General features: G+C 48.7%; 2 protein-coding genes across 3 annotated transcripts in view; one reads left to right on the top strand and one right to left on the bottom strand.

Moving 5' to 3' along the window:
• gabarapl2 (GABA(A) receptor-associated protein like 2) overlaps window positions 1–5,663 on the bottom strand; it is a 6,069-nt gene extending 406 nt beyond the window's left edge. The window contains exons 1-3 of the mRNA XM_068602737.1: window positions 5,479–5,663; window positions 4,326–4,381; window positions 1,780–1,952 (exon numbers count right to left, since the gene is read on the bottom strand). Coding sequence (XP_068458838.1) covers window positions 1,780–1,952; window positions 4,326–4,381; window positions 5,479–5,512 — 263 coding nt within the window. The 5' untranslated portion in view covers window positions 5,513–5,663. The remainder of the gene's footprint in view (window positions 1–1,779; window positions 1,953–4,325; window positions 4,382–5,478) is intronic.
• Window positions 5,664–6,471: 808 nt separating this feature from the next.
• On the top strand, window positions 6,472–11,991 carry tmem231 (transmembrane protein 231). 2 transcript variants are annotated; one of them, XM_068602736.1, is made up of 7 exons: window positions 6,472–6,883; window positions 6,957–7,123; window positions 8,131–8,259; window positions 8,335–8,478; window positions 9,628–9,709; window positions 9,844–9,949; window positions 11,489–11,991. In XM_068602736.1, the coding sequence occupies exons 1-7, from the start codon at window positions 6,745–6,747 to the stop codon at window positions 11,649–11,651; spliced, it is 930 nt and encodes a 309-aa protein (XP_068458837.1). In that variant the 5' UTR covers window positions 6,472–6,744; the 3' UTR covers window positions 11,652–11,991. The 2 variants fall into 2 exon arrangements, with proteins under 2 accessions (XP_068458837.1, XP_068458836.1); XM_068602735.1 differs by having other exon boundaries at window positions 6,957–7,144.
• Window positions 11,992–12,208: the final 217 nt, after the last annotated feature.

Raw genomic sequence — 12,208 nt, 5'->3', positions numbered from 1 at the left:
ATTGCGACACACACAGGAAGTGCATCAGTGCATTGCGACACACACAGGAAGTGCATCAGGGCATTGCGACACACACAGGAAGTGCATCAGTGCATTGCGACACACACAGGAAGTGCATCAGGGCCGTCCCGTACGGGTCCGTGAAGCCGACGCCTCCAACTGGAGCTCGTGTTGTGCTCACGTTCCCGCGCTGCAGCGCCCCCTAGAGGCAGTGAAGAAACGCTGTGAACAGAAGAACAGCTCTTTGTGCAGCTGTCCTCCTGCTGCATGTGGGGCTCCTGAAGAGAGCGCTGATGGTTGAAGGATTCTTCAGAGGAAGCTGAGGCTGCAGTCTTCCCCCTCAGCTCCGGTTCATCCTCGCTCTCCTGCTGACTCGTCTGTGTTTCCTCTCATAACACAAAGGCATTGTGGGTCCAATGAGATGAGGATGTGAGTCAGAGGAAGCTGTTCGGGGACGACAGCAACGCTTCTTGTTTTCTTCAGAATAAAACATCCAATCACACGACGTGCTGACAGCAAAGTATCAGGAAGCAGCAGGACGTCGTTCTGATGAGGAATCAGAGGAAAGATCACAGGTTGTCACCTTATAACACTGTGATAACTACACCGAGGAGAAGAGGAGGAGGAGGAGGAGGAAGGCTAGAGTCTGAGCAGGAAGGTTCAGATTAAACCTCAGAATGAGGCTGATCAGTTAGAGAAGAAGCTTCTTCATGAAAGATGAACTTGTGAAGAGAGAAGAGAAGCAGAGGAACGGCTCTGATCCAAAGCAAAGCCTCATCAGGTCACCGTGGTGGAGCCGTGCTGTGATTGGCTGCTGATGGAGCTGCTGCTGGCGCTCAGTGATGATGTCACAGCTGATGGGAGTTTAGCTGCTCAGATTCAGACCCAACACACGCTGTGAGAACAGCCTCAGAGCTTCTCAAGACAAAGAAACTAAATATCCTTCAAGTCAGTCAGCGGCGCTCAGCCCACGAGAGGAAGCTTTCACTTCCTGAAGACGAACACAAAGAGACACAAACCTGCAGGGAGCTGCAGGAAAACCTGCTCAGGGGAGCAGACTGTGACTGTGATGTCATCATTGACTGAAAAGCATCATAAATGATCGTTGTGTTCACTGAGTGAGGTCCAGTTACTTCTGAACACGAGACACTAAAGCTTAATGCCACGTTGTGTTTTATCCTTTGACATGAAGCAGAACGTCACTTCAGCCTCATATCGTTACTTAAGATGCACGACAAACGTGTAAATGAGCAAAGATTTGATAAACGCTGTCAGTCTATGAATTGTAAAGTCACTTCACAGAATTATGAAACAGATATCAGTTCATTATTAATAAATCACTCCGAGGATGAATAATCACCACCAACAAAGAAGACCTGGAGGCCTCTGCCATGCGTCCTCGCTTCCTTCATGCCTCACATGCTGAAGCCTGGAAGCAGGAAGCAGGAAGCAGGGAGCAGGGAGCAGGAAGCAGGGAGCAGGAAGCAGGAAGCAGGGAGCAGGGAGCAGGGAGCAGGAAGCAGGGAGCAGGAAGCAGGAAGCAGGGAGCAGGAAGCAGGGAGCAGGAAGCAGGGAACAGGAAGCAGGGAGCAGGAAGCAGGGAGCAGGGAGCAGGAAGCAGGAAGCAGGGAGCAGGAAGCAGGGAGCAGGGAGCAGGAAGCAGGGAACAGGAAGCAGGGAGCAAGGAACAGGGAACAGGAAGCAGGGAGCAGGGAACAGGAAGCAGGGAGCAGGAAGCAGGGAACAGGAAGCAGGAAGCAGGAAGCATGCCGCGCTCACCTGGACTGAGGGACCGTCTTGTCCACGAAGAGGAAGATGGCTTTCTCCGAAGGCAGCTGGATGCGTTTCCTGATGATCCACATGAACTGGGCCACCGTGATGTCAGAGGGCACCAGGTACTTCCTCTTGTCGATGTCCACGATCTGAGAGCCGGAGACCTTCTCCACGATCACCTGCAGCGACCAACACGACACGCTCAGCGCTCTGCTGGGAGACACCTGAGTTACTGCCGCTGCTCGGCTTCTCGTACAGGGAGAACTTTATGTTCTTTCACATTTGTTCTCGTAAATCTGCCTCTTGAATTTAAGAGAATGTCCAAGTTATTTTTCTCATAAAGTGTCTGACTTGATTGAGATGTGTCTCTGTGCGTAACCTCCTGCTCAGCTCCTCCTCTCTGGCTGGCTGCACCTGTCCTCACGTCTCACCTGCAGCTCCACCCTCATCCCCTCATCACTTCATCACTTCATCACTCCCTCTTGTCCTCTGACAGACTGCCAAACTCTCCATGACCTTCCTGTCCCCATTTGACCTTGCTGTCCCTGTTTGACCTTGCTGTCTCTGTTTGACCTTGCTGTCTCTGTTTGACCTTCTTGTCCCCATTTGACCTTGCTGTCCCTGTTTGACCTTGCAGTCCCTGTTTGACCTTGCTGTCCCCGTTTGACCTTGCTGTCCCCGTTTGACCTTCCTGTCCCTGTTTGACCTTGCTGTCCCTGTTTGACCTCCCTGTCTCTGTTTGACCTTGCTGTCCCCGTTTGACCTTCCTGTCCCTGTTTGACCTTGCTGTCTCTGTTTCACCTTCCTGTCCCTGTTTGACCTTGCCGTCTCTGTTTGACCTTGCAGTCGCTGACTCCCGGCTGGCCTCAGCCTGTTTCAGGAGCTTCCTTCAGGAGGTCAGAGCTCCATGAGTCCAGCGTGTTGCTCTGTGCTGCTCTGGACTCTGTGGCAGCGTGAACTCTGAGCTGTGGGCCTTCAGAGCAGAACACGCTCATCATCCATTCACATGACCTCTGACCCGCTGCTCACTGCAGTATTGACGGTGAAAGCAGATCTTGATGATTGGTGAAGAACAGGTTCCACATCTAGTTTCCCTGCTGGTGTAGAAGAAGAGCTCAGGTTTGTCTCCAGACCTCTGCTCCCTGTTTGAGTCGTCATAGGAACCCCAAAATAATGCCAAAACTTGTGTTTATTGTTTGTATTTGTTCAACAAAGTCTTGGGGGAAAAATGTATATCTGCAAAAAAAATCCCTTTTAAAAGATATTTTGATGGTAACTATGAACATCCAGCATGATATGAGCCAGATCCCCCAAAAAAGCCTCCTGGAGCGTCAATAAGACCTTTATGGAAAGATTAGGACCTAAAGAATCAGAACCTGCAACAACAATCACAATAAAACAAAGTCTTGTCCTGTTAGGAAGGAGTTTCAGTCAAGAAACTGTGTCGTTCGGTTGAAAAATGGAAAAATTACGTATTTTATACCAAAGGTTTGTCTGAATGGAGCATGCTGGGACTTAAAGTGGGAGCACGAGGATTTTCACACGGTTTCCAAAAGGTTAAACAGAGTGATGACTATAAAATATAACTTTTTAAATAGTTGCACATCCAGACGCATGTATACATTATTAGTCGTATTATTATATGAAGTGCGATCATGATTTCAGTTCCACATCTTCATTGTAGTTTTGACAGCGTCAGAGAGGACCAGACCTTCATGGACCCTCTGCTGAGTGAATGCATGTAGACGTCCTGGTGAGGCTGAAGAGGAGCAGAGGAGGAAGAGTTTAGCTCGTTTATCCTCGTTCCACCAAAGCAAGTCTGGATGTTCAGGTTTTTAAACAAGAAGCCGATGGACTCGTCCACATGACCAGCAGGTGCAGAGAGCTGGAACGTTTTCTCACGTTCGATGTCTCTCAGTTGGACCGGCTCGTCTCATGTCCTGACATCACCTGCTCTCCCTCCATCCCTGTGTGGGTCGTTCTCACCACTCTGCCTCCCTAAAAGTCGCTCTGTTTGCGGTCGCGTGCTGGCCCCGCCCCTCTGAGGGCGTCGCCGCCGCAGAGCAGGAAGTGGAAGGCCAAAGTGTGTCGTGTTCGTGCAACCAGCTGAACAAACTCAGAGACATTAAATACTGTCACACAGCCGCCAGCAGGTTACAGGATGCTGCTGAGCATCAAACGTCTGCTCTAAACGGTTCTTCATGCGATGGTTCAAATCCCACCAGGAAGCAAGTTTGACTTACTTTAGCTTCGGTTTCTCTGTCAATGTGTTTGGTACTCTTAAACACTGAGCTCTTTTGTTTTAACCAGATGCATCGTCACATCTTTTGATGCTTCTTGAGTGTGAAAACCTTCGTGGGAATAAACCAGACTCTGATTCTTCTTCATGGCCTGAAGCTCCTCCACAGCCTGTGAAGTGTCTCGATGGTTCCTGTTTGTTGTGAACTGGTTTCAGCCTCGTCCTGTGTGAAGCTGCTCATTCAGCGGTGATGCAGCGCGAGCGTCCGGCTGCAGAAAAGGCCCCGTCTGTCCCCTGAACCCCTCTTACTCACCGGGACTCTGTCAGGATATTTGTTGCGTATTTTGGCTGACTCCACACATCGGTGCTCTGAGGGAGAGACGGGGAAACAAACAGGAAGTCAGGATTAAAAGGGATGAGCGAGGCCTCCTGGGAGCCGTTCATGCCAAACACGGCCGAGCTCGTCAGTCAGCGCTCCACGTGCTTAAAGGCACCGCGGCAGAGCGGCGGCTGCAGCTATGCAGCAAGGCAGCGGGGGGGTCGTGTCCGGTCACTCGTCCTGCTGATGAATCACATCAGTCTTTGTTGAGCGAGACCAAACACACGAGTTGTTATCGCTGTCAAAGAGCGATAGTGCTTCTATTTCCAGGAGCGGGCGGGGCCACATGCAGCAGGCCGACACTGAGCTGAGGCCGGAGAGGTGACAGCGGTGAGCGAGGTGGTGGAGGATCCGTTCAGGACCGGCACTAACACGCCGTCATTAGCCCAGATAAGAGGCCTACTTCTGGCAGCGCTGCTTTAAATAAAAGCTCTGAGGAGGTTCAGAGGAGAGGCTTCGAGGAGCCGAGGAGCTCCTGAACACCGACAGGGCGGGGACTTCACACCAAACTAAACGATAGTAGATGAATAATCACGCTGAAACATTACAGCGTTCACGCTGGAGGAACACGTTACAAACTCTGGAGCAACACTTTGTATTTGACAGACACCACTCATTTCAATGACTCATCTTGCTCTTCATTATTTAATTATCGTGCTGTGTTTGGTCAGAAGATGTCAGCAGACTGTGGAGCCATGCAAAAAGTTACTAATCAGAGAACTGGTGTTTTTTAATGATCGACTACCAATATGCATAAAACATGACATTATGTGTCAGATATGTTGATGGAGTTTGTCGTGCCATGCAAACACAGGACCGGTTTAAGGAGGGGAACAGCTGACGATGCACCAGCACCAGCCCCGTTACGCGTGATCACGATCCCGACACACGGCCGCGGACCTGCGGGAGGACGCGTCGCGTCGCGGGCGAGTCATGCAGCAGGAGCCGCCATGGAGCGCGGGGTCGAGCATGCGTTTCTGCACCTGCGGGGGATGACACGGCGGAACCCGCAGGAGGGAACAGCGAGGGAGGGCTGCGTGACATGACAAGCGCGCCTCTTGTTTCATAACAAGCCAAACCCCGTTACCGAGGGAATGGTCCTCTTTAAACATCCATTTCATCTTCGCTGGATCCCCGCGCGGACGCGTGACGGCGGCGGGAGGAGGCTGGATGATGTCGGCGTGATGTCCGAGAGAACCCCGACAGAAGCGATCAAAACAAAACGTCAACAGTCTCCTGCCAGAGCTTACTGTCCGTCGAGCTGCGAGGTGACGTCACTGTCTGACAGGGGAGGGGCGGGGTTAACGATGCTGCCTTCAGGGGCTCCGGGCCGGGGTGGAAGAAGTACCGAGATCTTTTACTGACGTAAAAGCAGCAATGGCGTAGTGTAGAATACTTAGTAAAGTAAAAGTACTGCATTTACAAAAGCACGGCCAAGTAGTGGTATTAAACATACTTATAGTGCCAAAAGTAAAATGTTTTTATGCTGAATGGCTCATTTCACAATAATGTGTATTGTATAATTATTATATTAGGGATATTGACTTAGCTCAAAGGCTCTGCACACCACTCAGCCAGAGGCTAACGGTGCTAATAACAACATCAGTGCTGTCAGAGCTAATGTATATATAACTAATGTATTATATTGTGTCTTTTATGACCACATTTAGTCGTTGTATATGTGTAAAGGAGAAACATGGGGTGTATTAAAAGATGTGATGTGCTCCACCACTGCTCCTGCTCGAGAGAACTAGTGTCAATACACTGCTGGCAAAAATGCTTCAAAGTCACCATTGCTGTCACTCATGTAAAATACGTCATTTTGTCACATAAAGTCCAAAAATGAATAAAAGTAGCTATACATATTTTGTTTGTACCTCTAAATACGTAACACTGCAAGAGTAGCTGTTAAATTATACATACATATTATATTTAGGCCATTTGAATGGTGACGGGCCACTAGTGAGGGATGAGCGCGCGTGAACACTCCCAAAGATGGAGTAGCAGCGGTGTAACTCTTTCTTCCCACTGTCCCGACACGGCTTGAACGCAGCACGCCATGGTAACCGTGCGACGCTTGGCTCAGATGAAACATGGCGCGGTGTTTGCTACTAGACTAGCTAGCTGGCTAACGTAAATAGCATGTTTATACGCTACGTTTCGCAACAAAAAACAACTCTCTTTTCCTTTTCCGAGGGTTAATCTGAGTGTGTGTTGTCTGTGAGCAGTTAACCCCGCCAGTCCTGCGGGCGCATCCGCTGAGCTATTCTAACGCACCACTTATGCCAGCCTGAGGTTAGCTTGACTCCGTTAGCTAGCTAGCCGGCTGACTGGACGCTGCTTCCGGCTCCTCATGGCGTTCTACGACGTCTATTCCCACCCGGCGTTGGTTCGGTACAAAACGAGTGTTTGCACCAAAGCCACGCTGTTCCTGGTGGTTGTCCTGTGCCTCACCTACATCTCCCCCCTGCTCGTCGCCTACAGGAGCCACGGTACAGTGACCTCCGGTACCGCGGCCTCTGCGTGTCTTGTCCTGTTCGCTGTTTGACGCCATGTCATTGTCAGGTTTCTGGATCAAGAGGAGCACCTACGAGGAGCAGCCCGTCGTGCGGTTCCAGTACCAGACTCTGCTGGTGGCAGCCACCAGCACGCGGGGAGACCACGTGGCCTGGAGCACCTTCCCCCATCTCAACAACATGCTGGGGGCCAACCTGCGGATCCCCTCTGTCTCTGTGAGAACACTGGCCCCCCACGTGGGTTTCACTTCACTTCACTTTATTTACATAGATTGAAATTACAAATACAAGATGTTAGAAAAACTCACTCGACCATTCACTCGACATTCAAACAGGAACATTTATTCGTTGCAAGGAAGGAGCAGAGTCAAGTACAAGGTGACAGACAAACTGCATATCCAAGTCTGCTCAAAGATCTCTCTTAAATACTCATCATGGCCACTAACAGAAACCCTCACGATGTCTTCGGCCTCATCCTGAACCTTTCCCCTCGTCCCATACAGCGGTTTGTAAGAAATGGTCGTATGATAACAAAGAAACTGCTCGTTCATTCAGACAGAAACACAGATTCAGTCTCCCTGCTGTCAGGAGACATGCTGAGTTTATGTGTAACATTAAACAGAGACAGTAAGATGAGGAGTCTGAATATAACAGTGAAACAGTGACTGATTAAACGTGAAAAAACTTTTCTTCCAACATAAGATGGGCTTTACAATCTGTACTCATGACATCCTGTCCCAGGACCTCACATCAGATCAGGAACATCTCCCCAAATAAAGATAATAAAAACCCTTTAACAGGAAACAGGAAGAAGCTTCATAGAGCAACAGAGGAGGATCCTCTCCAGGATGGACAGAAGCAACAGATGTCATGTGACCAGAATGATCAATAACAGAGTTACAGCTCATTACATGAAGAAGACAGAAACTATTCACATAATGAGTAGTATACACATGGTATATATAATGAGTAGTATACACATGGTATATATAATGAGTAGTATACACATGGTATATATAATGAGTAGTATACACATGGTATATATAATGAGTAGTACATGCATGTTACATAATTCAAATAACCACAGTGCATGAAGCAGGAGAGGAGGAGCATCAGCAGGATTTGCGTGTACTGGCATAGTCAGCACATTAAATATCGGTGCCTTGTCCTAGCAAAACTTAACAGCATGGCTTTTCTTTTCTGTGTGGGTGAACTCCCTCCAGGTGAGAGAGGACGACCAGAACCAGGATGGGAAAGCGGATCTCCTGGTTTTTCAACTGCAGCTGCCCCTAAAACCGGAGGAGCAGGTGTACAGCGTCCAGCTGCTGCTCACCTTCAGCTACAAGCTGCTAGTGAGTATTCCACACCGGGCCCATCCACGCCGGCCTCAGTCCAGAGCCCCGCTAAAGTCCGGCGTGTCTTTGCAGCGGATGTCCACGGTGGTGATGCAGAGCCTGGCCTACCTGCAGCACTCCTCTCCCGTCCCCGGGGCCAGGCTGTCGGTCAGCGGGGAGCTGAGGCTGCTGCAGAGGGCCCCGCTGCCCCACAGGGGCCTCCACGACGTCTACAACGTGAGTGTTTCTGTTTTTGCCACCAACAAACATTTGGGGGAAAGGGCTCACGTTCATGAATCAGGAGAGCGAGGGAGTCTGGAGGGATGAGCTGCAGTGAGCGCTGCTCATTCAGCTTCCCACTCGTGTGATTACAACGACTAACAACTTCCTCTAAGGGCCAGTGTGTAGCATTTTGGGGGCTCTATCAGAAATGGAATATGATATCCATAACTATGTTTTCATTAGTGTGTTATCACCTGAAACTAAGAACCAGAGTGTTTTCATTGGCTGAGAATGAGCTCTTTGTGCGTCCTCTTCCCAGAGTCCTCCATGTTGCAGCGCCACATTTCTACAGCAGCCACAGTCTGTTGCTCCTTAAGTAGTGTTATTATGGTATGGATTTCATCTGAGCAGGACGGAGTTCCCACGCCTCTCTCTCTCTCTCTCTCTCTCTCTCTATCTCCCTCTCTCTCTCTCTCTCTCTCTCTCTCTCTCTCTCTCTCTGTCTCTCTCTCTCTCTCTCTCTCTCTCTCTCTCTCTCTCTCTCCATGGTTCTTCTTGCTCTATCGGCATCAACGCTGATATGAATCTACTTTTCTCAATTCTTCTGTCAATTATGTTCATTTAGAGTCAAACAGACCATGAAGCAGGTGACGCTTTAGGGGCGGGGCTACACGGTGATTGACAGGTTGCTGCCACAGTATTTTTTGCTCTGGGCGTTGTCTTTGGGTCCGTCTCACAACTTTAACCCTTTCACGGTGCGTTTCACTTCATGGAAGTTAAAAACGTAGCTCTACTCTATCGATTCACAAAAACAAGATGGCTACAGCCAAATACTTTGTCTCGAACTTCCAAAACGTCACTCCACCAATGAGTTGTTCAACTTCCTGTTGACGGCGTCAGCTTCTTAGATACAGTCTGTGTGGACTACGATGCCCAGCAGGGAGGCGTCGAATAGAATCACCTTCCTCATCTTTCCTTGCATGAAACCCAAAACATCATCATCATGAAGGTAAACGACGCTCGCTAGCTTTAGCCGTGTGTCTGCCGAGCTTTGTTAAAGTCTGGTCATGTGCAGGGAGACGGGCAAATACTTCAGGAGAATTTCAACAAATGTAATATGCTTCTAAAGTAAATGTCCGGCCTCAAGGTGTTTCTGTCCTCCAGGTGTCTGTGATCGACGGCTCCAGCCCCTTTGCCAGCGCCTACGACCTGGACAACATCATCAAGAGCTACCAGGAAAGAAACTGTAAGTTGATGATCCTCTTCTTCAGTTTGCTGTGAGACCTTCATCCTTCCTCACTTCTCCCTCTGCGCGACACCTGGATGTGGTGTTGCTGGAACATGACGGCTCTCTCTCTCGGTGCTCCGGCCCGTCCACAGTGAGCACGGTGCTGTCCTGCCCCATGCCGGTCTGGACTGTGGGCCGAGCCGCCGGCTCTCCCTTTCAGCTCAACGCTGAGATCCGGTACCCGATGGAGGTCATCAGATATCCTTCAACCAACGCAGGAGCTCGTTCTTTTACATCCCTTCTACCACATAACTCTACCTTTACCCCTTTAAGGTGTTCTACTAGTAATACATCCGTGTTATGAATGTTTATAACTCACTATGCTGTTGTTGTGAAAAGGACTGCAGTGTTTATTAATGTTCTGTCTCCATCACTGATCATAACGTCTCTGATGAAGACACACTTTATATTATTACAGCTGAGTTTTACTTTATACTTCATCATTATCAGTTAATGCACACCTGTCATAGTTATTGACAAATACATATCTGCTTACAAAGTTGAAGCACGTTGAATCATCAGTGAAGATGTATGCGACTACTTCCTAATCATGACACCCCCTTATTAATATTATTATCATTTATAACATTTAAAAAAACTATTTAAAGCTCAACAAATTAGTAACATGAACCCTTCAACACAGAGTAGTGTGATCATATCCACCTGAAATGCCTGAAAACACCTGTGCAGCGTTGCATTTGACATGTTTTCATTGCTCTGATGTTCCCTGCAGCCAGCAGGGGGCGACGTCGAGGCTCGGCCTTCACTTTGTGGCGCCGTCGCCTCCATCTTTAAACACAGTCTGTGCTTGAGACTCTTTTGCGTCACAGTCACTTTTGCAGGGTCGTGATCTAGAGTGTTGTCTCACTGGCGTGTGACCTCACTTCTGCTGACTCACAACATCTTTCATCCAGAAAGAGGGAATAACTTTGGGCGCTCACTCTGGTTTCACTCTGCGCTCCAACGAAGCTGAGAATGCTGTTGCTACGTTAGCGTAGCACCCACGCTCCCTCCACACTGTTAGCTATTGCTATTGTTAGCGCTGTTAGCTTGTAGCCTCTCCGCTCAACCAGCTGTGGGGCTAGATGATGATATTACATTAATATACTAACGCTGTACAAGTCCATTTACCATTTCACCGTGTGTGTGTGTGTGTGTGTGTGTGTGTGTGTGTGTGTGTGTGTGTGTGTGTGTGTGTGTGTGTGTGTGTGTGTGTGTGTGCTTCATGTAAAACAGCACGTGAACTTTGTCCTTGTTTCTGGAGAGAGAAATCTGAATAATTTACAGCACCTTTCTGCCGGACATTTGTTTAAAAAACAAATGCGGAGCAGAGATGTCATCTTTTCTCGTACATTTATATTTACTCAGAGATCATAATGGACTCATCTTTTGGTACACAGAGGGTCCCGATGAAGGCTGCTCCCTGTGAGGCGTCACGAGCAGCCAGGATATCCTCTTAAGTCCTTTCACCTCCACAAAGCTGCGTGAGGAGCGTTGTTTGTCTAGTTAATATCTTTAGGTGCACGTCCCCTCAGTGGGAGTTGTTCCTTACTGTCTTTAATTGTTCATTAAGTGTACATGCTTCATCCATTTCACGCAAACCTGCGGGCGTGGCCGGCGCGCCCACGCAGCAGAGAAAAGGGAGCTTCTGTCTGCAAATATCAGTGTGAGTCCGTGTGGATGTTCGTGATGTGACTGTTCTGCTCTTGCTGTCTGCCTTAACCTTCCCTCCGCCACCTACCGCCCGGGCTTCTGGGAAACCATCAAGTTCGCCTGGATCCAATACGTCAGCGTGCTGCTCGTCTTCCTCTGGGTCTTTGAACGCGTCCAGAGATTTGTTTTCCAGAACCAGGTTCTGGCCACGGTGCCGGTGCCGGTGGGGAAAGCTCACCTGTCGTGACGCAGTTTGACCTGCGGGTATGAAAAACACTGATGCTATGCTAATAGCTAGTTTAGGTCAGTTTTGAAATAATCATTCTGACTTTATCTCTGCGGCTCGTCCTCCTCACTGGAGGAGACACGAGCAGCGAGCCTCAGCAGCTGTTCCTCTTTTACTCATGCAAACATGCTCACATTCAATTATATGAAGAGCTATTGGAAGATATGGACATTTAGAAATGACTTTTCTATGTTTTTTACTATTTGTATGTTTATGACAACAAGTTCTTTGTGTTTGAGCTCATTCATGTTTCTGCATAAAGCTTTAGCGGATAAATAATAAAAAGATTTTTACATTTTAACGTTTGTTTTTGTCTTCAATTGCAACGCTTTCATTTACTTTAATCTAAAGCTGATCGCTCGTGTGCGTGAGTGGCTGTGCAGCTCTCAGTCTGTCCGCTGCTGATCTCCCTCTCGGCTGCAGGAAACTGAATCGTGGTTATGTTTTATGAAGCTGCATCATGTTTTATGTTTATGGCTTTATGCATGAGCACCTCTGTGAGTTGAGGTGACTCACAC

This window comes from Clinocottus analis, unplaced genomic scaffold, assembly GCF_023055335.1.
Source record: "Clinocottus analis isolate CAN_PGR_092001 unplaced genomic scaffold, fCliAna1.0.p SCAF_6, whole genome shotgun sequence".
Classification (NCBI taxonomy): Eukaryota; Metazoa; Chordata; class Actinopteri; order Perciformes; family Cottidae; genus Clinocottus; species Clinocottus analis.
The sequence above is the reverse complement of the archived record's forward strand: the minus strand, read 5'-3'. Positions and strand labels throughout refer to the sequence as shown.